The sequence below is a fragment of the Pinus tabuliformis genome, chromosome 6, assembly GCF_031772625.1.
Source record: "Pinus tabuliformis cultivar Carrire ecotype Pingquan chromosome 6, CPIR1, whole genome shotgun sequence".
Taxonomy (NCBI): Eukaryota; Viridiplantae; Streptophyta; class Pinopsida; order Pinales; family Pinaceae; genus Pinus; species Pinus tabuliformis.
In genome coordinates this window covers 201,035,154-201,062,036 of record NC_142292.1, presented here as the reverse complement: position 1 = coordinate 201,062,036, position 26,883 = coordinate 201,035,154, and the positions used below count along the sequence as shown (strand labels likewise).

General features: G+C 39.4%; 1 protein-coding gene across 1 annotated transcript; it reads right to left on the bottom strand.

The window, feature by feature from the left end:
• Positions 1-2,374: 2,374 nt before the first annotated feature.
• Positions 2,375-26,634, bottom strand: LOC149258153 (uncharacterized). Its single transcript, XM_089414854.1, has 2 exons — positions 25,770-26,634; positions 2,375-4,081 (listed from the first exon to the last, which is right to left on the bottom strand). The coding sequence occupies exons 1-2, from the start codon at positions 26,319-26,321 to the stop codon at positions 2,810-2,812; spliced, it is 1,824 nt and encodes a 607-aa protein (XP_089270980.1). The 5' UTR covers positions 26,322-26,634; the 3' UTR covers positions 2,375-2,809.
• Between the last annotated feature and the right edge of the window lie 249 nt (positions 26,635-26,883).

Below are 26,883 nucleotides of genomic sequence, written 5' to 3'. Positions count from 1 at the left end.
CTTCCACTATGTTAAAAACAACCAAAAGAAACTAAGAAGCGCTGAAATTAAATAAATGCAATGTCATATTAGATTGTTGAAAAAACTTAGTTATCATTTAGAGATAGACTTAAGTGAGGATGCACTAGCAAAGATAGATGCAAAATCATTGACACCATCAAGGCCAAATGCATCTTGGTCGTAAGTTCAATGATTGCTATTAGTTTTTTTTTTCAAATATATATTTATTATCATTTTCATGCTATGATTTCTAACCTCATCTATTACTTTTTTATCTTAGAATATAAGCAAACTATATAAGAAGTATAGTGTTTATATTTATTTTAAACATTGATGACAAGGATGGAGTGTTTATCTTCTTATAGTGTTTATATTTATTTTGAGCATTGATGACAAGGATAGAGTGTTTATTCAAAATAAAGGGGAAAATATAAGTTTAATTTCAGAAAATCTTTGTTCTTACTTAATTTGATGTTTAAATGATTAAAATTTAATGAAATAAAAGTTTTTTTTAAGAAAATTGAAATATTTAATTTTGTAATTTAATTATTTTTTTGTTTTGCAAATGGCTAATTTTCAACTCCATTTTTTTATTTTTCAAACCAATCCCAAGCAAATGACCCTAATCAACATCAAAATTAAAAAATATATATAGAACTCTCATTTTTAATTTACCATTCAAAGCTTTTATTTTATCTAATTGATTTATGTGCCCAATGATGTAAAATTTTAATACCCAACCTCAAGGTTTTGGCACGGATATCAATTAGTACTCGATTGCTTTAATCATAGCTGATATGAACAATATAACAAATAAAATAACAATGTGGTTACATGGAATGATAAACTTTGATTTTAATGTGGAATAATAAACTTTGATTTTAATGCTAATCAGTTGGACATATATTCCCATTCAAATTATCACACATTTGAAAAGAGGCCATTTCATCTCCATGTGTCGTACTATCTTTCTTTTTATCAGAATCTATGAGGCTCTAATTTCTGATATTAGAGCTTCCAGGTTCAAGTTGGATATAGTAATGAGGTTTAACATAAATTGTGTTGAGGCTGTTCCATTACTTTAAATATCTCAAGTTCCTCAATTCGTATAAGAAATTTCAAGTAGGATATAATAATAAGGTTTAACATGAGAAAGTTCAAATAGGACATAATAATAAGGTTTAACATAAATTGTGTCGATAATGTTCCATTGCTCTTAATACCTTGCTGTTTGATTGGAGTATACAAGATTTACGTCAATGTTGTTCTCAATTTTATGGTAATGGGGTCGAGGGAATGAATTTTTAATAAAAAGAGGGTACATAGCCATAATCTCATGGGCTAGAAAAGGGATGCTTCTAAAAAGATGAATTATACATGTAAAACTTTAAAATTATAAAAATAATAAAAACACATTAATCACCATCATCATATTTAAGTAGAAAGATGAATTATACATGTAAAACCCTAAAAAACTATAAAAACATCATACACAATAATCGACATGATCATATTCAATAATTCGTAATTTAACATATATGCTTATTGCCGTTCATGATTCCATAAAAGTTTAATATTGATAATTTTTATAATTGATAGTAAAAATATTTTTATAATTGATACTGCATATGAGTAGAGAAAGCCCAAAATGCCGCAATACAGAAAATATGTAGAGAGATTGAAGGCTTATAAATTATGATCTTTTGCTCCAAGGCCAGCCCAAAATACTTGAACCTCGTTTAGTTCCACTGCATCTAGAGTCACTGCCCTCCAATCTAATTTCATTTACTGACACACAAATCAAGCCTTTCTTTGGATCAGAAGTTCTAGGCTCGAGCATTAAATTCTTGTCACGTTCAAGCTTAATAGTTTCTTAAAAATTCATTGTTGCCCACTTGAAATGCTGAAATGCTGACCAAACAAAACGATATTCATCTTCCATGCATCAACACATTAAAAAATATGTTGAGGCTGCCCGCAAGCTCCTTGTTCTGAATGTGTTCGTAACAATAAATGGAGGGGTAGGAACCCTAAAATGTTATTGGGGCAGCCATTGGTTAAATTAATGGATTAGTTGCGGGCTAGCGAGTTAGTATTATCCCTTCCCTTTATAATATGTTCCTTTGGGCAGGGGTCAGTTTGAGGAGGGGGCTCCCAGGTATCTCGAAATGTCCCAAGGATGCGAAAGCTTTATTGGTTCTGTCCTTGAGGAGAAAAGGACTACCTCATTCCCTAGGGACAGGGAACTGCAAGGGACACAACTCCATTGCAACATACGCTTTCAAATCTCCAGTATACTCAAAAAGGCAGTCATGAACTTTCAAAACAGAACGCAAAAAATATGAACAGAAGAGAACGAGGACTTGAATGACAATTTTTCAGAAAAAAATGAAGTGAAAAATTTCCATTAAAACCCTTCGTTGAGATGTTTCAGACAAAAACTGTTACTCGTCATCTTTTTTCACGTATATACAATAAGAATCTAAAAAATAGATGTTTTCTCTTTGAAGCAGGCACTGCTAATCAATTTCCATGTCTTGGTGGAAATTTATCAATTGTTTATGTATCACTACCCTTCACAACTTACAATCCAAAGGCTGCACCCATACCATAACAGTCAAACCCTCCCCTTGATGATCCTGAAATCCTTAAATAAGAAAACCCATTCTAGTGAAGAAACATTGCTGGGGCATCGAGTGATAATGAAATACTAGTCATTGCAGAGATTACTGACATCAACACAGGAACAGTAAAATGTCACAGTTACATTACTTGAAAATAAAGGACCATGTAAGAATGTAACAATAAATCAATCATCAATTAGCTGAACTGCAGCTGAAATTCTCAAAGGCTTATCCTGGACAATATCTTTTGGTGTCAATTGCATTCCAACTGGATGCCTTGTGTCATTTCGTAAGCCTGTACCCATAACACGCCACAAGCCTGAAGAAGTTTTAATGTATAGCCTTGCCATAAACCGCACCTTCTTTCGAGTATCAGAATAAGGGTGAGAGTCAAAGGCATTTTTCCTGCTATAGCAGTTCACACCAAAATGCCAACCACTTTCACAATCTGTAGTAACAGAAATGGACCACAAAGAACCCCCGTAGAAAAGACTCTTGTACTTAGGATCTAAATTCCATTTTTTGTCCTTCCAGAAAAATTCCACTCCAAATCTGAAAGGTGGAAAATCTTTCAATCTCATTCCTGTATCCGGCTTAGCTGCCCATGATAATCCACTTGTTGTTTTCCGTCTCTTTGAATCCATTGTATCTGGACTATTTAATTCCATGCATGAGAAGCAAACCAACGAACGACTTTCAACCCTTGATCTCTTGGGTGACTCAGTATTCACAGCATTTCTTGAACTTGAATCATCAGATTCTCTATCACTCGACTCTTCTTCTTCATCATAATCCACCTCATCTTCATCCTCATCCTCGTCATCATCATCTTCATCATCATCATCATCATCTTCATCATCATCCATTTCCAGGTCATCATCATCAGATGAAGCTGCACGGGAATGATTATCACCTAGTCTGACTACATGTGTATTTAACAATGCATTTTGCCATATACTGTCATTTATTGCATCAGAGGGCAGGTTCGCATCTTCAAGCTCCTTTTTCACTAGAAACAACTCATCTACTTCCATGTGGGCATATATGATGCCACCCCCAGTAAACAAATCAATACACATGTCCAAATCTTCCGGGGATCCATATGAAGATTCAGCAGAAGTATCTTCCCACAGTCGTCTCAGCTTTTGGAGGTCAGTTTCTGAGTCAACTTCCTTCTGGGGAGGCGATGAAATCTCATTTGCAAAAACAGGAGAACCTTTTCTCTTGCTGCTTCTAATCTTCGAACTAAACCTGTTACATCTCAAACTCTTATTCCTCACCGATTTGTGGGCTGATGCGGATTTTGATTTGTGCTTCTTAGAGGTTACAGAATCAGGAGTATTAATAACCTTCAAACGATCAAGTTTCCAATCTATCAAAGCTTGTTTTGCAAGCTTATGCCTTTCTGATTCATTTGGAACCCAGATCTCATCCGACCTCAGAAGCCGACACAGAACCTGCATCAAGATAAAGTACATGTAAGATTTATAATTTGTGTTTAAGATGTAGACATAAACACAGTTTACATCCAGAAAACTTCAATAATAATCATTTGCAATTGAAAATCTACATTCTCTTATAAGATTTAGTTAAATATAAATACAAAGAAAAGATTGTGCCAATAGTTCAACGCAAAATATACATTTAAACTATAGAAAATGGTCAAATGCACATAAAAAAATACATAACCTACACTACTTTATATCTACTTCATCTGATGTGCCTTTCTCCCTCACATAGTCGTATGCTGAATGAGAGTACAAAAATTAACTTAGATAATCAGAATCGATATTGAGAATTTTTAAGAAATGCACAAAGAGTGATACTGTCAACTGATAACCAAAATACATCATCATCAGCATTTTATGTGGGATCCTTTAGAATATGAAGCAAGTTGCAACCAAAACTGTAAAAGCTCACATGCAGCAAATTACAAGTTGAAAAGGGATGCTGCCAAGAAAACAAGATTACCATGTCAATGTCCACCCAGAAGAACATTTTTAACAACAAATAGATCAACAAGCAATGAATGCAAACATTTCAAAAGCTATGTTCTAGCATACCAAATCAGGAACCCTAATTAGATGAATCCAATGCAGTATGAATAGAATAAGCATAGAGGTTGCAAACAGCAATAAGCACAGAGAGGTATGCAAAAACCCAAACTTGGCAGCATCTTACATGTTTTAGAGTGTAAACTCAACGGGCAGGGAAAGGAACAGGGACAGAAAAGGTCCATCAGGAAATGGATGAACTGATGAAAAAGAATCCAAGGGATGCAATAGAGATAGAACAATTCTATACAGGAAATGCAAAGATAGGGACATGTTTCTTGGAGGGAGGAGGCAATGTTTCTTGGGAAATGAAAAGATAGGGTCAGGCAGCGAGTTGAAGGGAGGAGGTAATGTTTCTTGGACATGCAACTATTGCAACAATCATTTCAAGAGCACTTATTTCTTTGTGAAAGCTCATTTGTTGGGCTTACCAAGTTGTGGGATTGGAGCATGTGCAAATGTGTTTGTAGCTAAGAGGAAAGAAATGGGAAAAGAGGCCAATGCTGGTGAGGCAAGGGTGGCTGCGTCATCTAAAAAACAAGAATGAGGATTGCCTTCCATTTTTGAGGAAAAGTAGCAGCAAATTTCCATTTGAGAGTTTTGGTGGGGGTGTAGGTCAAGCAGCAAAAAGAAAGGCAGTGGCACTTGGTCCAATGGACAAGATTTTTCAGAAAAGAGAGACGGGAAGAGCTTGATATCACCATTGCCCTCTTTTTCTATCTGAACTTCATATCCTTTAATGTTGCACGATCACCTTTATTTCTTGATATGTGCCCTATTCTTGGTGGGCAACTCATCGAGAAACAAGCCCTCCTCTACCACAGTTAGCCATGAGGCTCCTCTCTCAGGGTACTTCATCCTCTTGTTGCAAGAGGAATTGGAGCACATGTGGGAATTTGTATAGTATGAAGAAGAGCAGGCTTGAGCATTCCAGGGCAGAGACTAATGAAATATGTAACTAGGTTTGGTCTTCATAATGTCTTATGTACTCTTGATTTTTTTACTTGATGTCAAGCACCCGTTGTGTGCTTCTAGGGTTTGTCATAGAGTCAAAGTGTCAAAAGATGTGAAATTTTTATCTATTGCAGCAACTAGAAATTATTCTTCTAACTGAAATCTTGATTATGAAGTTTATTTGCTACGACAAACAACGAATAAAATCACAACTGCAATTTTCACCATAAAAAACACTGCAGAAAACAAAATACAGAAAACTAAGAAATTCTAGCACACAAGAATTTTGGCACAGTTATTTTGGACAGTTGTCCCCAGAAAAACCCAATGTGGGAAAACCGGTGCAGCAGTTGAGGATTTTATTATTATACTTCAGCAACAATTCTGAGTACAAAAATTTAGATGCCCAATTGGCAATCTACCTCCGAAATTGTCTCCCTAGCCTCTGCACTAAGCTCCCTGTGTTACCATCTACGCAGAGCTTACGCTGGCCCTCAAAGAATTTTAGCCTTCCTTCCTTTGCCTCTTCTGGGGACTGGAAGTCTTCCTCATGGAATGTTGCTGCCCTCCTCTTCCACCTGCTACTCACCCTTTGGCTCTATCTTCTCTGTTGAGTTGTTGCTACTGAGAAAATCAAACTGCCTGGGCAACTGAGTATCTGCACTGGTGTATTCTCCATCACCACATCAATCTCTTCTTATAATCCATTGTTGGAGCACCAACGGCCAAGATTAAAACTTAATCAATGGCTAGGATCATCTTTGGATCGATCCGTGTGAGTTTCTAGATGATTCTCACCTTATCTCAATTAATATTGATTAATTAACCATATTCCCTAAGTTTAGACTTAGGAAATATTTAAAAATCGGTTAATAATCTAATTGAGACACTTCTAGGCGGAATTTCCAAAAATGATTTCTGGGTTTTGGAGATCTCATGTATTCTAGTCTCTCCACCAAATTTCGTGGCTAGAACACATTCGATGATACAAAAACTAACACTCCCTCTCTTAGCAAGGAATGTGTTCTAGTGCTACTGCACACCTTGAATTTAAACAACAATATCGACCTAAGAGGATCTCATTTTGCCACTCGATTCACCTTGAGGCTTGACTCCATCATCCTTGAAGGATACAAGCACTAGTCTTCAAATCCTTCCATCACCTTTTTCTTCATTTATATTAAAAAACCGAAACACTATTTCACTAAGGCTATTTTTGACATCACCTTGCACTCTTCTAGTTAAGCCCTAGTGATCCTAATAGGAGAACCCCCCACGAAGCTGGAGGCGAACAGGCCGAAAGAGGTTAAGTAAGTTTGCTGAAGTGACAGTCAGTGACGTACTAAGGTTCCACTTGGATTGTACAATGTGGGTTAGAGCTTTTACCATCTCCAACGTACAATCTGAGGGGTAACATTTTTGGCACAATTGTCGGGGTAAAGCTCAATCAGCCTAGTATTCAACGACATTTGCGATTGTTTCTCGACACACTTGCATGGCGACTCCACGGAGGAACAAAGCCCGTGTTCCTTACAGTTTTTGAAGACTCTATTGGGCGTATAGGTGAGCACATCCAACAATTGTTAAGGCTTGAGAAGCAGGCCCATCTTGGCAACTCCACCATAATATAAGGTATGATCTACATTTTTTTCAACACTTACACTGAAAATTCAACGGAAAAATGAAAGATGTCTCATGGACTGCCAAGTCTTTTTTGCCCCTTTGGATTTTTCAAATTTTGGTATCCACCTCATAAGAAATCAGAAGTGGTGATATGATGAAGAATTTTGTCTTTAGCCTCCAGGATGATAAGAAATCAGAAGTGGTGATATGATGAAGAATTTTGTGTTTAGCCTCCAAGATGAGGCAAGGAGCTCGTTTAAGGGGTTGAACAGAGGAGGGATTACCTCTTTTCCAGGATTCTTGAAGGCCTTCTTTAAGCATCAGGCCCAAAACGATTGCGAAAAATGGAGCTCTATTGTCCAGCAAATAAAGTTATTATATGATACCATGAGACTCATTGAAAGGATTGCCCTTGAAGAACACATGAAGAGGGATCCGTCTTCACCTATCATTTATGTGGAGCGGGATTTCCACACTGCTTTAGCAATATTGCACTATAAGGAAAACAACCAAGAAGAACAAGAGAGTTACGATCGTCCTGCTGAAAAAGGAATTGAAACAAGTCCTGAAAATGCTAATGTATGTTTTGATGCCTCTTCTGATTTTAGTTTTGATTTTGATGAGGAAAATACTTTACCAAGTTTAAGGTTTCCATCCTTATACAAGAGCTTTCAAGCCTCTGACCTGATCATAGTGAAGAAAAAATTGAAGAATTTTCAAATCTGGACAGCAAGGTTGATGCTTTCAGCCTTCCAGCAGGTCCAATTATTGCAGATCATGTGAAGGAGTTGGTTGAAAGCAAAAATTTCATATCTGATTACCAAGTCCACACCCTGTAACGCCCATTTGATGAAGTAACTTAAAACCAATTACCTTTAATGGGCTTCTCAAAACCAAGAGAATTCAACTCATGAAAGAATCGGAAGAGGATTTAGTATCGTTTTGCAGAGTATTAGGTACTACTTCCTTCTCCCTTTAGTATTTATGATTTCACTTAATTTTCGTATAAAATTTTGATTAAGGTCACACAAGTTTTGAATAGTATTGTCCTTGATGATTAATTTTTTAAGCAAGAGATCGTGAGCATTCTTCATGTTTTGATACTTGCCAAAGACTTCAGTATTAGATTATTGCAGTAAGGAATAGTACTCCTTAAGCTGTGTTAAACAATTTTCAATTGGCCAATAGTTCCCCATAGCAAAGCAGGTTGGTTCTTGAGTTGAATACCCTGATCATCTTCATGAAGTTTGGAAAATATCTTTTCAAGAGTTTCCATTAGTATTAGGAGATTTGTTTCTGAATAAGAACACATAATTCATTTGACATAGGGTAGCGTAAGTCTTCGAGCTTTAACAGATCTTTTAAGCATTTTTTCCCTTTTCTTATTATCTATGGCTTCCTGTTTATCCCCATTAGTAATCCACCATATGTGGTGAAGAAAAAGCTCATTCCGCACACATCTGCCCTGTATCAAAATTCAGGCCTATAAGCATAGATTCCAAATCAATGGTCCCCATGCTGAAATATGAGCTGAAGATTTCCGTTTGAAAGGTCATGAGATTGAGTGGATGAACTTAGTGTGAAGGTCCCACAAAAATATTTTTTCTTCCCTGGGAGAAAAATCCTTTTCAATTTTAGCCAAAGCAAATTTTATATTAATAGAAATGAAGAAAACATGTGCTCTTAATTTTAAACCGTGTCTCTTATTTTTATTCAATATGGTTGTTCAACTCCCATTTGCACACAACCAACATTGAATTTTCCTAGCACATAAGATGCAATTTTATCTATCATTGTTATCTATGCAGCTCTTCTTGACATTTGTCACAACCTATGTAGCGACTATGCCTTGAAATCATATGTCCACATCTGGCAGTAGGCCCCACAACCCCTTTTCAATAGTGGACAACGAGAGATATTGTTAGTGCCAATTGTGATTATTTTCTTGACATTGCCTGTTAACGTGGATGTCCCACTGCTGGAAACGATGTTATGCAGTGATGAAAAATTTAAAACCAATGCCCTATTCCACATGATATATCCCTTGTTTCTGCAACGAGCTTGATGACCTGCCATAGACAACAAAAGGCTTGCCGCTTGTAATTTTTCTCAATCTTCAAATCTTCCTATAGCTTCATCTAATAAGATCTGCAACCAAGTGGTGACATCTACCAACTGTTTTTTCTCTTTATCCATTCGATTTTTCAAACCCCTTAATTTGATGTCAAGGAAGCTGTGTTAGGGTGCCAAAAGCCTAATGGAAAGCAATTTCAAAGCCTTTTTTAGACAAGAGTATGCCTATTATCTGAGAACTTACACAGGGACAATGCAAGATGAATGGGATCAAATTATCTCAAAGGTACAAGAATGGCTCTAAACTATTAGGTGTTTAAAGTTTAAACTTTATAACAATACTAACGTTCATTCCAACTATGCTCTCTCACTGCTAATGTTCAGGATCACTCTTCTTTTTATTATTATTATTTGTTTAGACACCAGAGAAAGCACACCTTATTATTTTGCAAAGACGAAGACTACCTGATAGTCCTTCCATGTGGGTGTATTAAAGCATATCACTCCTGATCAAACTTTTGTTTGTACTCTTGATAGTGCCATTATTTGGCTCTTACAATGCACAATCTTGACGCACAAATCATGATAAACAGGGCGGTTTAATTTCTAGGATTTAATACCAAATTGGAATTTTAAATGTCAAGATCTAATTTTTTTGGAATACATCCATTGAACACAAATGAGTGACAACCATTCAATGTGGGATGTATGATGTGGTACATGTTTCTTATATGCTATGAAGCATCCCATCGCTTAAGAGATTGCAACTAGGGGGCATCTATTATGCCAAGGGCGCATTGGGCTTGCACCTAGCCCCATCAATCTTTCACAAGCACACTTAGGAATGTCATTTTAGATGCTTTAAAGTTGGTGAGGGTGATAATAGTGCACATATTTCACCAACTTAGCAAGGCACCATTGACAATGTGAGCATCTTTTATTTCTGAACTCCATATAGCACAAAGAATGTATGGGAAGGGGGTTTTGAGTGAAAAAATACAGTTTTGAATGCAAAATTGTTAATTTTAGACAACAATGGTATGTTCTATGCTTTAGAGCAATTTTACTTCAATTTCTTTAGTAGCCCAATATCAATATCCAGTTTAGCAATCACATCAACATGATAGTAGAATGCAGATAGAACATAAACATAAACAGTAGAAGACAAGCCAAGACAAGATGTGGCACCAGCCAAGGACAAACCCCAATGGGGAAAACCCTTCATCAATTCTTCTTATAGTCTTCAATAGTTCAGCAGAGAGAGATAGTACAATTTACAAATCTGATAATTTATAACAGCAGCAAAAGAGCCCTAACCAGAAAAGTCAACACTGGTCAACAGGGCAGATTTGACCCTCAACAATTTGGTCAACTTCAGCCTCCAAACAGCAAGATGAATCAGCCCTCAAAACAGTCCGAAATCAGCCCAGTCAAAATCTGATCAAACAGTCCCTCGCCACAGTCAACGCTGGTCAAATGTAGAAATTTCTGTTTTCCCACCCCGGTTTTCAGTTTCTCCCTATTTCTCCCATATAGTTAAATGCCCTTTCCCATAACCATACATTTAACAAGCTGGAAAAAATAAATTTGCTGAAAACACAAATTCTGGAAATTTTACAGAATGTTGGAAATTGTAGAAATAAAAATCAGCAGTAATAAACAGCTATTAAAACACATTTAAACACTGAGATTTTTTGTCAATGTGACCCTGAAAAAACCCCCTACAACTCTTGGGGAAAACCAGTTTGAGAGCTTTTCTTTATTTCTGAAAATTGCCTTTTTACAGTGAGAAATATTCGGCAAAAAATCAGCAAGCAAATTTACAACTTATCTCTTTTCCCATGCCTCACAGCAAACTGGAAATTACAGCAAACAGGACAGCAATAAATGTTGTACGGCCTCCTCAATTTTCGTGCAGAAAAATCGGCAAACTGCTCCTTGATTTTTGTGCAAACCGCTCCTCGAAAATCGTGCCAAAATCTGCCTTTCACTGTGTGCTGAACCAGCTATACAAATCTGTTCAACTGCTGTCTTGGAATGTGTGCCAAGCTGCTGTCTCCTTCTCCTCCCTGCTCAGAAATCTCTCTTGCTCTCTTGCTCTCCTTCTCCCAATCTGCTCATGAAAGAATTAATGAACTTTTCCTCCTTTAATCTAACCCTAGTGACTTTTGGGTGATCCAAGTGACTTTTGGGTGATCCCTAAATCCAATGGCTGAAATAGATTGAGATCTAAGGCTGAGATTAAATGCTCATTTAAATCTCACTTTTTATTTTTTTTAATTCACCTCACTTTAATAAAGACCCACTTAGTCATTTATTTCCAAAGTCACTTTTCTTTTCTAATTTTTCATTGACTTTAAAAAAGTCACTTTAAAATTAGACTTAGTAACTTTATCACTTAAAGTCACTTTTAAATTAGATTTAACTTTATAAAAAAATTACAAAGTCACTTTAGGAGAAAAATTAAATTCTTTTGGACACTTTTCCCTAGGCCAAAGATCAAAGCCTAAGGGAACCACCTGTCCTCCGGTACCAAATTTCAACACTCCCTCTTACCGAGGAAGGTGTTCCTCACCACACCCATCTTGTCTCTGAAGTAGACATGCTTGCCCCGTGGTAAGGCTTTGGTAAGAATATCTGCAACCTGCTCATCAGTGGAAATATACTCAAGCTTCACAGCTCCCTTCTGAACATAGTCTCTGATGAAATGATATCTGATCCCGATATGCTTTGACCTGTCATGAAATACTGGATTCTCCGTGAGTTTAATGCAACTCTGATTATCACAGTAAATCACTTAAGGTCTCAACGGCTGACCAAATAAGCCAAACAACATCTTGCGAAGCCAGACAGCCTCACAACTAGCTAGACTGGCTGCCATATACTCTGCTTCCGCTGAACTCAGTGCTACTGACTGCTGCTTCCGGCTGAACCATGACACTACTGCTGAACCCAACCCAAAACAGCACCCTGAAGTGCTCTTCCTATCAGAAGCACAACCTGCCCAATCAGAATCAGTGTATCCTGCCAATCTCACTCCATCTCCCTACCTATAGTCCAGACCATAATCCACTGTCCCCTGCAAGTACCGCAAAATGTGTTTTGCAACCACCCAGTGAACCTTCCTAGGCTCACACATAAACTGACTCATCGTGTTGACTGCAAAACAGATATCTGGTCTAGTGTTGACCAAATACATCAAGGAACCAATCAACTGCCTGTCCAATGTGGGATCCACCAACTCGGAATCCGAAGCATGAAGCTTCTTCTAGTTGGTGATCATCGGTGTCGACATGGGTCTACAATCCTCCATGTGGAATCTACTAAGGATGTCCACAATATACTTCCCTTGCCCCAGGAAGAAATGCCCCTCCTCCTGCCACACCTCCAAACCCAAAAAGTAATGCATCAAGCCGATGTCCTTCATCTCAAACTCTGTCGCAAAATCTCTCTTGCAGTGCTCTATGAGTCTCTCTGCACCTGTAATGACCAAGTCATCCACATACAGCACCAGAATGAGAGGCTCCTCACCTATCACAATAAAGTAAAGGTTCGGATCTGCCTCACTCTTTGTGAAACCCATCCCCTGCAAGTATGTATCTATCCTGGAGTACCAAGCTCTGGGAGCTTGCTTCAGGCCATAAAGGGCCTTCTTCAGTCTGCACACATGGGACTCCTTCACATGCACCTCAAAGCCCTGTGGCTACTCAATGTACACCTCCTCCTGTATGAAGCCATTGAGAAATGTGGTCTTCACATCCATCTGGTGGATCTTCCAACCCATCTCTGCTGCTATCGATATAATGGAGCGGATCGAAGTATATCGAGCCACGGGAGCGAAGGTCTCCTCATAATCAACTCCCAATACCTGGGAGAACCCTCTAGCCACAAACCTCGCTTTGAATTTCTCAATGCTACCATCTGCAGCATGCTTTACCTTGTAAAGCCATTTGGAAGTAACCACGGATTTGCCCTCAGGCCTCGGCACCACCTCCCAAATATCATTCTTCATGATAGAAGAATACTCCTCTTGCGTGGCCTCTCTCCAGACCTGCTGGCTAGCTGCCTCCTCATAGCTAGAAGGCTCAGAGTCAAGGATGTTGGTAACCATCGCCATATAGCTACAAAACCTCTCAGGTGGTCTACTCTCTCTGACCGGCCTCTTCAACTCAGCAACAGATGTGGCATCTCTCAAGGTGTCCTGAAGCCACTTGGGCTTCCTCTTCCCTAAGCACACTTCTCCCACCAGAGAATGAAACTCCTCCTCATCATCATCAGGAGCCTGAACTCCTAACTGTCTGTCTGCTGTCCTCCTGCCTGCACCTGAACCTGTAGAAGCTGAGGTACCGTGTGAACTGTCCATCAGTGGACTCCCTAGTGAACTGCTCTGTGAACTGCTCTGCATGCTGCCCGGAGCACCACCCCTCTGGCTCGGCGAGCCACTGCTCACTGACGGACCTGACATCCTCATAGATGTACCTCCGGATCCTCCTGATCCCTGCCCACTGGATCCCTGCGACTGACTCAACTGCTGTTGAGGGTCTGGCTGATCCAGATACTCTAACTCCCGTGACCTCCTAAAGGCCCTGTCCTCCTTGAACTTCACATCCCGTCTGACAACAACTCTCCTCTGTGCAGGAATGTAAATCCGAAAGGCCTTTGAGGTCTCACTGTAGCCCACAAAGATACCCTTCTCTGCGGTGGGCTCTAGTTTGGTCCTCTTCTCCTTGGGTATATAGGAGTATGTAATGCATCCAAAGATATGAAGATGACCAATATCAAGCTTCTTCCCAGAGAAAGCCTCCTCCGGAGTCATGTGCCCCAAGGCACGATGCGGACTCCTGTTCTGCAAGTAAACAGCTGTGTTGCAGGCCTCTGCCCACAAGAACAATGGCAACCCCTGATCATGTAACATGGCTTTGGCAGCCCCTATGATGGATCTGTTCTTCCTCTCCGCAACCCCGTTCTGCTGGGGGTTGTAAGGAACAGTGAACTCCCTCCTAATGCCTGCCTCCGCACAATAATCAACAAACTCTCCAAGGGTGTACTCTCCTCCATTGTCCGACCTCAAGGACTTGATCTTCCGACCTATCTGTGTCTCCACAAGAGCTCTGAACTCCTGAAAACGCTTGAAGACCTCACTCTTGGTCTTCAAGAAATAAATCCAGGTCGTCTTGGAGTGATCATCAATGAATAAAACATAGTACTCATATCCACTCAAGGAAACATGAGACATCCGACCGCTCACATCAGAATGAATCAAATCAAGTATCCCAGTCGCTCTGCTGTCACTGCTGGGAAAAGGGGATTTGGCAAATTTGCCCATTGCACAACCTCTGCAAGTATCAAAGTGATCAGTATTGAAATCTGGCACACCTGTAGTGATCTCCCGCAATGTCCTCAAGGCTCCATGATACATATGTCCCATCCTGCGGTGCCAAATCTCACACAGCTCAGAACTGCTAGCTCTATTGTCGGTACTACAACTCAATGCCAAAAAGGGCTGGAATGCAAACGCGTACACCTTTGCATGGCGTACACCTATCACTCTAGCTGAATCAGCTGGAGTGCCCCTGGGATACATCAACACCTGTCCTCCCCTGAACAGTACCTCATATCCTTTGTCCTCCAAAGCTGAGACGGATATGAGGTTCTTCCTCATCCCTGGCACATAAAGAACATCTGACACTTTCAAGGGAGGTTTGGACTCCCTCTGAAATGTCAGTATCCCCACCCCGACTGCTCTAACAACTCTGTCATCATCGAGTACTACCTCTATATCAGTGCCACTCTCTGAAAGCTCTGAGAAGTACTCACGGACTCCTGTCATGTGACGTGAAGCCCCACTGTCCACATACCAGATACCTGAAGATGCTCCGCTAATCGAGGGAAAAGCATGCTCCCTCTGAACTTGTGTGGCAGGTGATCTTGCACTAGAGGACTCACACGTAGTGAACGCAAACTCCCGGTCAAAACGACCTGCAAAGTCCTTAATCTCTGTTGAAGCTGCCACGTCCTGGTTCTTCCCCTTCTTCTTCTTCTCCGGACACACAACTAAATAGTGTCCCATCTTTTGACAATTCCAACACTTCACCTTGGAATAGTCCTTCTGTGTGTTCCCCTGTTTACCTTTACCTTTGCCTTTGCCCCCACCACTGCTTGTGGAAGCCTGCTTCTTCCCTTTGCCTTTCTTGCCTCCTACCACCAGTGTTACATCCTCATCCTGTTCAACTGGCTTGGCTGCCCCAAGCTGACCTTTCCTGATCTCTGTCTGAATGCAATCATCCCAAAACTTCTCCCATGTGGGAAGGGTCTCACGTGCACAAACCCCATCAGCAAAGTTCAACCATGAACGGGGGAGGCCATTCACTGCAATCCGCACCAACTCAGTGGGTGGAATGGCCTCTCCAATCGCTGCCAACTCATCTCTCACATTAGTAATCTTTGTGAGATATCCAGCTGCACTATCATTACCCATCTTAATGTTCTTCAGCTTCTCCTTCAGGACCATCTTCCGGTTCTCATTGGTACTCTGGTAGAGATTGGACAATGCTGTCCACATCTCATGGGCATTGCTCTTTCCTCTCACATGAGGAATGCAATGGTCTTTGATTCCGTCTAGAATCAGCCTCTTACCCTTGTTGTTCTTTTTATTATAAGCTGTCAACTGAGTAGCATCAGTAGGCACAACAACAGGGTTCTGTGTGGTATGCACCATGATATCCCAGACTTCTGCCTCCTCAAAGATACTTTGCATTCTCTCCTTCCAAACGTTGTAATTTGTATGCCCATCCAACCTATCCTCCACCCTCAATCCCAATGACATCCTGCTGTCCTATAACTGAAAAATAGCACTATTGTAATAAAGGTAAACTGTTGTTTATGAAAAAATCAGCTTGCTGGAATTTTCTGAGTGAAAAATCAGCAACTGTAATTTTTCCTTTTGCTGTCCCAAACTGTCCTTCAGCACTCAAGCTCTGATACCATGTAGAAATTTATGTTTTCCCACCCCGGTTTTCAGTTTCTCCTTATTTCTCCCATATAGTTAAATGCCATTTCCCATAACCATACATTTAACAAGCTGGAAAAAATAAATTTGCTGAAAACACAAATTCTGGAAATTTTACAAAATGCTGGAAATTGCAGAAATAAAAATCAGCAGTAATAAACAGCCATTAAAACACATTTAAACACTGAGATTTTTGGTCAATGTGACCCTGGAAAAACCCCCTACAACTCTTGGGGAAAACCAGTTTGAGAGCTCTTCTTTATTTCTGAAAATTGCCTTTTTACAGTGAAAAATATTCAGCAAAAAATCAGCAAACAAATTTACAACTTATCTCTTTTCCCATGCCTCACAGCAAATTGGAAATTATAGCAAACAGGACAGCAATAAATGTTGTACGGCCTCCTCGATTTTCATGTAGAAAAATCAGCAAACTGCTCCTCAATTTTTGTGCAAACCACTCCTCGAAAATCATGCCAAAATCTGCCTTTCACTGTGTGCTGAACCAGCTGTACAAATCTGTTCAACTGCTGCCTTGGAATGTGTGCCAAGCTGTTGTCTCCTTCTCCTCCCTGCTCAGAAATTTCTCTTGCTCTCTTGCTCTCCTTCTCCCAATCTGCTCATGAAAGAATTAATGACCTTTTCCTCATTTTCCTCCTTTAATCTAACCCCAAGTGACTTTTGGGTGATCCAAGTGACTTTTGGGTGATCCCTAAATCCAATGGCTGAAATAGATTGAGATCTAAGGCTGAGATTAAATGCTCATTTAAATCTCACTTTTTATCTTTTTTTAATTCACCTCACTTTAATAAAGACCCACTTAGTCATTTATTTCCAGAGTCACTTTTCTTTTCTAATTTTTCATTGACTTTATAAAAGTCACTTTAAAATGAGACTTAGTAACTTTATCACTTAAAGTCACTTTTAAATTAGATTTAACTTTATAAAAAATTACAAAGTCACTTTAGGAGAAAAATTAAATTCTTTTGGACACTTTTCCCTAGGCCAAAGATCAAAGCCTAAGGGAACCACCTGTCCTCCGGTACCAAATTTCAACATCAAAGTCAATGGATTGCCTTGATTTCTGTGCCCAAAAATGCAGCCTGCTGGGACAAAATTTCTCCACCAAAAATTGCAGTCAAAGATGGTCAATGCACCCCAAAAACAGCCTCTGAAATTCGGTCAAACTTGGTCAACACTGAAACAAAAAATTGTCCTTTCCTTCGCACGTGTGGATGAGGCATCATGTATCTATAGCAAATGTTGAGGATGAATAGACGTGATTGTTGGGATTTTGAGCCTACATGAGTTTGCTGGCCGACCTTGACAATTTGTCCATAATCAAAATAAATTCATAACTTCATTTGTACATGTCAGAATGGATGATCTCTAGATCAATCCTACACCTTTCGGAGAGAGGGAACCAAGAAAAATACCAGCTGTCATAAACAAGATGACCCATGTGGAGTTTGGCCCTAGTTGCCAATTTTAACAAAATCCATGACACTTCCACATCTAAAGAGCAGAAAAAACTAAATTTTTATGCAACCATGGGATGTAAACAAAACAAACCTTAAACTATGTCATATTACTGTATGAGGCAGCATCTTTGTGGGCCATAACCAGGTACAAGGATTCAAGTGATAAAGAGTTGCCCTAATGCATCAAACACAAAAAGCAAAATACATCAAGATATAAGCATGAAGATTGTTTGAGAAGGGGGTCCTACATGAAAAAAGACAAATTTGAATACGATGCCCGTGGCACTTCTACATCTAGGGGTTAGAAAAACTAAAATTTTATGTAACTATGGGATGTAACCAAACATACCTTAAACTATTTCATATTCCTGTATGAGGCACTGTCTCTCTTGGCCATGGCCATGTATCAAGATTCAAGTAATAATAAGTTGCCCTAATGTATCAAACACGAAAAGTGGAAAATAAATCAAGCAAGAAGAACAAAGAATGTATGAGAAGGGGGTTCCAAAGTGAAAAAGAAAAAAATTGAATGCAATAACACAAGAAAGAACAAAATACATCAAGGAAGAAGCATGAAGAATGTATGGGAAGTGTGATGTGAGAAAAAGACTGATTCAAATGCAATGACCATAGCACTTCCACATCTAGACCATTCAACCAATCCTCATTTGCCCCATCCCCTAATGTTACTAAAGCCTCATATACTCCTTGTCATAGTTTTAAAAAACCGGCTCAATTTAAACTAGAAGCGGTCAAACTGACCAATTGGATAGGTCCAAGGGTCAAACCAGCACCAAAGCAAACCAATGGACCAATTCGTACTAGTATAGTACCAAACTGATACAATTCCCATCTTGAACCAGTCATGCAGTAAAAGCATATCTCCTAAACCCTAAACCTAAACAAAAAAACCTAACTCAACTTTAGCAATGCTAGGAATTGATGGTAATGTGTAAGTTGACATTTCCTTTATCTTTCCTTTCTATCCTTTTATTTAAATTTTCAACATTACCATTAATTGTTTTGGAATGTTTGAGAGTGGTTCCGACCTTATCTAACTTCATATGGAGAAAGTAGAATTTTATCTCCCACTCAAGACTTCCATGTCTTCCAGTATGTTAGAAACCGTAGAGCTACAACAAGAGCCATAAGAACCATAATCATCTTCAACATCGTGTTCTTCTCTATGATTTACATGTATAGCACAAAACCTAGACATCACAAGAGCAAACCCTGGCATCACACAAGAGCAATCTCTTCAAGAACATACAAGATGTCGCTCTTTCCCCTTGTCTTCTCGTAGAACTTCACGAACTCTCTTGTCTCCACAACAAGTACAAAGAAGAGCACAGTAATAACAAATCAATACAAGAGCTCTCAACTCCCCTATATATACAAGTAGGTGAGGGAGGCTAAGATAAAATGAGGACATGTGTCCATACAAGTAACCAACAAGACAACCCCACATACAATGCTCTACAATGTAAGGATGCACATGTCAAACTAGGGTTTATCCAACCCAAAGTGAAACACCCTCCAAAGTCACTATCTTGGGCTCAACGCCCCTCATCCAAGGTGGTGCACTATCCAAGTGTCCTCATGCAATAAGCTCCTCTAACATTGTGCCACATGCCCTCTCATGTGCCCACTGCCACTTTCATGTATGCCAATGTCGTCATAAAGCTCCAATGCTCCTCCCAAACATCCATCACCAACACCCATGAAGTATGCTCCTCAACCCAAGCATCCTCAAGTCAAGTGTCCAACCTCCATTGTGTGCCACATGGTCCCAAGCTCAAAGGCCTAAGTACCCTCCCCCAAATGCCAATGTTCCTCCTCTTAGATAGGTACCTCCCTTGATCGAGGATTCAACTCCGCCATCGTGTGCAATCAACATGTTAATCAACAACAACAACCTTCTAGTAAAGGTGCCATGTTAGCCCTTTAATCAAGGTCAAGCAACCACCCAAACCAAGGCATCCATATGTCCATGAAGCATTGCAAGAGGCTAGAAGACCTAGTGCTCTTCTATCAAGGTGAAGACACTTTTGGTGCAACCCCAAAAGCTAATAGGCATGAGAAAGCTAGAACCGTGTTGTTACACAAGGAAAAAACAGAATCCAAAGAGCTCTGAGATGGTTTACAAAATCTCAGGTCAAATATGGGATATCCATCATATTTGATGGCTAGGCAAATGTTCAAAATTTGTCACTGAACAGTATTCTTGGTCTGTTAGGCACTAATACAATCTTCCTTGCAGCCCATGACAACTCTGCAGTGGATGGGAGCTGTTGATATAAACCATAGCAGATATTGGCGCATTCAAATGATAACTGATAATGCGGAGAATTACAAGGAAACAAGACAACAAAGCAGGTACCAAAACAAAATTAGCACAGAAATTGTTTTTCGCAAGAAAAAAAAACAGTAGATAATAGAATTGATATTTTTTCATTTCTTCACTTTTCATAGACTTCAACTTGGGTTATTGTTTCAAACGTCAGTTTCCAGTATATATTTTGTAAATACACACATGGTCTGTTCTGTAAGAATTATTCTATGCATGTTATAACTCTTGGTCATGACGGCCTATTAGGCTATTTCATTTCATATTCTACTTCCTAATATCATTTCACATTCTACTTCATAATATCTGGTTTATAACTTTGTAACTGCTAGATGGTTGATTTTATCTGGTTTAACTTTACTTCATGATATCTGATATTGTTTTTTCTCACTTCTAAAACTAGTACTTATCAGTTACAAAGTCTTCAGATTTGTATTAAATGTTTGATGCTCTAATATACTACGGATGATATTTCTAACTTCTTTCCTCAAATCTATGTTTTCAGATTTTCTACAACTAATGGGGCATTGTGTACCTTTATATAGAACCATATATGAATATTCTTGAGAATGTTTCACTTCCAAGATTTTTTGGAAAAGGACCACTCCCTGATTTGCTCTGCTCTGTGGCAGCACTGGTTTAGAAGCATGTATCGATACTAAAGCAGGAACTGCATATAGTTCACAACTTATGTGATTGGTTAGAGGTTATGCGCCAAGGACACCATCTTAGAAGTCTATATGGTTGTCAATTTACTCAATAATAATCTTAGAAATTTAAATGGTTGTCAATGTATTAAATGACCATCAACAAAACTCAACAGAAGATAAATTTATTAGTTGACATAGAAATTTTGAAATAAACGAGACACGAGGAATATTTGGACCCACAAGAGTTATGAACGAATAAACTCAGAAGCACTTCAGTACTAGATCAAAGGAAATGATCTTGGGACTCCCTCATTTATCAAAGGATTATAACCAATTTTATAAGTTTTGGGACTTTTTAATTTCTTGAAATGCATGGAACGTGACCATGAATGATGGAACTCATTTATGGGCAATTCTTGGACTCAAACACATTTGCATGGGTAGATTAAACATTTGAATGTAGATCCTCAATGCCTATAAACCTATTTCAATTGCCAAGAAAGCCTCCAAAGTCATCCAATCAAACCATGTCAAGTTCCTCACAAGATCCAAGCAATAATCAATTAATCTAAGGAGAAACAGTGATGGGTAATGTTTTTGTATTGTCAATTCAGATGATTTAAGAGTTCGTAGCTTGCAATGAAAGGATGCTCTAGCAACCTTTTAGAAAATGAAAATAAAAACCAGCACTGATAGTGATAGACAAGAATAGTAAAGTGGGTCATGATCCAGTTGTCTATCGTTGATTCTAACATGCAGGGAGACTCAGGTCCAAAACCCTCAGATACAAGCAACGATTTATGATAGATGAATCTAAAATTATTATGTTAGCATAGAAACTCACTTAAATTATTGTGGAAGTCCTTTCGAATTGTTTTTTGGTGTCATTTAACATCATTTAGGCCCATGATGATAGGGCTATAAAAGGAAATTGGTCCTTCAATATCTTCGATGTGCACTTCAGGATTTCTGCTATGAATTTTCAAAGCACGCGCGGAGAAAAGTTGATCGATTGAGTTAAAAAAGAACACTTTCAATCATTATATTCTTGTAAACTGAGCACAACCACAGGAATGCATGTTCTGCATCTTCTCTTACCATGGTATTTTTTGTGATGCCTATTAGAATAATGCTATTTTAGTGTTTAATGCTCATTTATGTATTTTATTCGGATAAGATCGTCTGTGATCTTATTAGCAGTTTCTTATTAGAAACTTGTTGTTTCTATTTCTTAGTAGAAACTTGTTGTTTCTGTAAATACATTTGTATTATTTATTGAGCTTCATTGCTCATTGTAAATCAATTCAATTCATTCATTGATTATGGTATCAGAGCTCAAGTATTTTTTCGAAATAATTTTTCATTGTTTGAAAAATTTCGTGCTTCATTTCGAAATTGCTCTCTAGGAGTCTGAATTATTTTTTTTACTGGGCGTCACAATTTCTGAGCCGCAGTTTTTTTTAATTGGGTTTGTTTTCTGCTGGAGTTCGACAGGTGCGAGTTAGTTTGCGATTTGGGATTCGAAGCAGGTTGGGCTTCGAGCTTCATGTGTGCGTTTTAATTGGGCGTCGCGTTTGTTTTCCGCTGGAGTTCGACAGGTGCGAGTTAGTTTGCGATTTGGGATTCGAAGCAAGTTGGGCTTCGAGCTTCATGTGTGCGTCAACAATATCATTCTTCTGCAGGGTTCGTCTCTTGTTTTCTTCAGTGTGAATCCAGGCCCTGAGAGTAAGCTCATTGATGAACATCTCGCAGGCCTTGGCAAACACCACGGGAGCCTCCGCAGATATCATCCTGACATTCTCGTCGTCTGACTTCATTATCGTCTTGATTCTCGCGAGAAGGAGACTGTGATTTCTGAAATCGACAGCGTGCTCGATTTCCTGCATCTGGTTGGCCCAGAAAACCTCGATCTGCTGCTGCTGCTAGTGAGACAGCTGTCGTTGGTGCCTGTTGCTTCGAGGTCGGATTCTGCTTGGAGTTTTGGCGTTGCCCTTGTGACCCACGTAGTACTCCCGCCGCCCGGAGGTGCCGCCGCGCAAGCTCATATTCAAATTCGAATCCAGCGTGGATGGGATACCTGCTGCGTCCAGACTAGCGTATTTGATATCGGGATCTGACGGCGACGGAGAGAGGGTCAAGAGGCTCCTGCGGGCGATTTATCATCCGAGGAATCAGTATCTCTTGCACTTGGACAAGGCGGCTCGCGATGCCGAGAGGATAAGTCTCGGATTACACGTGCAGTCGGTGCCTGTTTTTGCAGCGGCCGGAAATGTCAATATAATTGGACGTCTGCCATTGCCGTAATTCGATCGTTGGTCGGGTTTTTGCGAGGGATTGGTCTCGCTGCTCTCAATTACGTCTGGTATCGCTCCCAATTTGCCCCTGACAATTCTGGTAGCTCTGACTTTCAAAAATTTTGCCCACGCCTGCCCGTATCAATCTCTCTCAGTATATGTTTTTGGTTCTTCAAAAAACATAGATTTTTTTGCATACACGTTAGTTTCTGGGCATGCAATTATCCTCCAAGTTTCTCCCTGCCTAAGCTTCTCAGAACGATTTCTGGTTCTATTTCATATTGCACCAGCACTTGTCAGATTTTGTCTGGATCAGCTAGCATCTGCATTGAAATCCGTGCCAAACTCCTTTGTTGTTTTATGTGTCTTGGGAAACGTGCAAATGGCCTCGCTAACCAACTTGATGTTGGAAGGCAGTGAGTGCTTTAATGGCTCCAATTATAACATCTGGAAACAGAAAATGTTGACCATTTTTTAATATAGGCGTCTTGACCAGCTCGTTTTGGGCAAAGAGCTCAGTCCTGGTACACCTGGTGCAGATCAAGATAAGTTTGATGATCGAAATCGAGAGGTTGTTATGCTTCTCAAACTCTCTGTGACTGATGATCAGTTACCACAAATTCCTTCCGGCAAGATAGCTGCTGAAATCTGGCAACATTTGAAGGAATTGCACGAGACATCCGACAAGAGCAGAGCTTTCTTTCTAAAGAATCAGTTGTTCTCCATCATGATGGACAAACATATGTCTTTACAGGAACATCTTAACAAGATTAAAGACATTCGAGATCAGCTCGAAGCCATTGGTAGGACCATGGAGGAAGAAGATATGGTAGTCATCACTCTGAAAATTCTACCAAAACCTTATGAGCACTTCATAGAAACACTCAACATTACCTCCACTAATGTTGATCTGAAGTTTCCGGAGTTATGCACCAAACTCCTGCAGCAGGATCGTTGGAAACAGCAATTTGGTAGTGGTGCTTCATCAGCCTCCTCAAAAAATGCTTTTGCTGCCAAATATCAGTTCTCTCAGTCCTTTCAGCAGAAAGGTTCTTCTCAGCCTTCTGAACCTACTAAGAAGAAAAATGTGCAGTGTAATTACTGTCACAAGTTCGGCCACATGAAGAAAGATTGCCGACAGAGGATTGCTTTTGCACAGAAAAAGCAAGGAGGGTCTCATCAGAAAGCGAATGTTGTAGAACATTCCGAGCAGAAGGAATCGGCCTTTTACACCTTTATGGCTAAGAGGTCCTCAGATCATGCCCCGTCTTCTGCCTGGTACATTGACTCTGGTGCATCACGTCATTTCTCTCACAAGCGTGACTAGTTTAATGACTTCTCATCTTTCAATGATTCCGTGGTATTCGACAAAGGTGAGGAGTACACAGTTCATTGATTAATGCCCATCTTCATGTTTCACTGTTGAGACCATGCATATTTATTCTTATTTTTCCCATCTTCCACACTGTATCGAGTAGTAATCATTGTTCTAAACTTAGCGAGTGCATTAATTAATTTTTTTGATAAACTTTCAAAAGCACCAAATCTAAGAGCATTTGGCAAATTTAATAACCACAAATCTAAAAGTCTTTAATAGAATGGCAATCTGATATTCAAATATAATCCTCTAGCCAACATGTACTTGATTCATGGTGATGTTGACAGAATATTAAGCTGTCTGCCAGGATGCCTTTCTCGCTTTCACCTACCCCACCCAAATGCCGTGTCAAAAAGAGATGTAGCAGGTTCAAGCCCCTGTGAATTTGGTGGAATATATACCCTCAGATATGGCACCTAAAGCTAAGGAAGTCCGTGTTATGCAGTACAGCCCCCAACCTCAGGGCATGTTTCTCGTGTATATTATTTAATAGCAGAATTTATATGATATAATTGTCATTAATCTAAAATGTAATGACACACTTGATTCTCTTTGTCAAACTCAGTGGAAATCCTAGCTGTGTTATTTTTGCATTGGTGTGATTTTTTTCCAAACTACATTGTTGCTGAACTCAAATTTGAATACAGGCCACATGACTTACGTTCTAAGTTCCCAGTGCTTTATAGCAGAGTAACTTCTCTTCTTATTGCCATAGTCACTAGGTTCGCCAATTTTGGTTTTTTTTAATTTCGTCAAAATTGCAGCACTGATGATTAGATTAGCTAGCTTAAGAGAATTTAATAGAAGACATGCCATTTCAGAACTGGAACTCAAGAATTTGATGTGGACCTCATTAAATACCAGGTTTGACCCCATCTGTTATAACTTATATGCTAAGGCGCAGATTACACCGGCGTAATGTAATCCCCCGCAATGAAAAGGAGTCGTTTTACAGGAATCAATGGCAAATTTCATCAATCTTCATTTTCTGCACTGACGACTGTTTTACAGAATTTTGTTGCACTGAGCACAAACTAGGTGACTTAGGCATGGATCTTTTAAGAGACTCTTGATTTTTGAAATACAAATTAATCATAATTATCTAAAATTAATTTGCAGAGATGCACTAAACGCAGGGAAAAGATTCATTCAGAAACTAATAAATGAAAATTGCCTATTTCAAATGTACCAAAAATTTACCTAAAAAAATATAATAAGACTAATACAAACTAAACCTAATAAATAGGGCATACAATTATTTAAAATTTCAATTGAAAATAATCACCTGTAGAGATAACTTGGGCAAGAGGTGCAGAAGCTCTCTGGCGGCATGAGTACAGAGAAAAGACCAGCAGGCATCTCGAACGGTATCTGCATGTCTGCCATAGCAATGCCGCTCCGACAATTGCTGGTAAGTGACGAATGTCTCCACTCTTAAATCCTGGACGATAAATTGCACGCACAGCTCGCAAAGGTTGTCGAGGCACAGGAAGCACCCCAAGGCCAGGACGGAAACGACGTTCTGCTCAGTGAGAAGGGGTGCCATGCCGTAAAGGTACGCGAGGGCGATTTCGAGGCCTTGAATGGTGGCGTTGGGGTCGTCAATCTGGAGCTGGACCTTAGGCTTCCCGTTCTCTTTCCAAGGCCCGGAGAGCAATGATAAGAAATAGGAGCTCTGAGAGAGCACGATCTTGTGAAGCGGGTATTCTTTGGAGAGAAACGAAATTATTATGTCTGAGAACAGGTGGCCTTCGAATCCCTGCTTTCTTATGTGATCACACAGGGCATTCGACGCAGCCTCGTCTGTCCCCGCCATTTCTTCTTCTCGGTCACGCATTTGGCGGGTTGGGTTTAACAATGGCCCATGCGAATCGAACCCGAAACTGATTGACCAGCGTTGGAGTTTAAGTCGATTTATACTGAATTGGATTGGATCGACGTCTCTGTATCAGAGCGTGAATTTGCGGTGCAGAGAGGGAAAGGAAAACCCGGTAAGGGGAAATTATTCGATGAGTACTGGTTATTTTTTTTGCAGGTTCGAATGTCATTTTGTATTCTTTCTTGAAAAGGGGAAATTGAGAAATAAAGGAAAGGTGCCCCGTGATAAGGGGAGCCGTTTTACTAAATAAATTGCATCTCCCTCTTTTGGACTATTTTAGGCAATGCTTCAAATGGTGGGTATGGCCTTTAATAGCCATTTGGTATGTTTTTATGGCTAACAACAATGAATTTCATGTTGGTTATAAATATCATTGAAATATACAAAGTTTCAATGTGTTAGAAATTTTTATTTAATATTAAAGAAAATATATATAATATGGTGCGTTTTAAATTAAATTTTTTTGGTTAAAGATTTGGATTATAAGAATTGATTTATTATTAATTATTTAATTTTTAGT

Bases quoted from the DNA above. Each gene is read 5' to 3' on its own strand.
- LOC149258153 (XM_089414854.1), bottom strand. From the start codon at position 26,321: ATGCGTGACCGAGAAGAAGAAATGGCGGGGACAGACGAGGCTGCGTCG. The intron at 4,082-25,769 runs GTGATTATTTTC...ATCTTGATGCAG, and splicing joins TGCCCAAGTTATCTCTACAG to GTTCTGTGTCGGCTTCTGAG.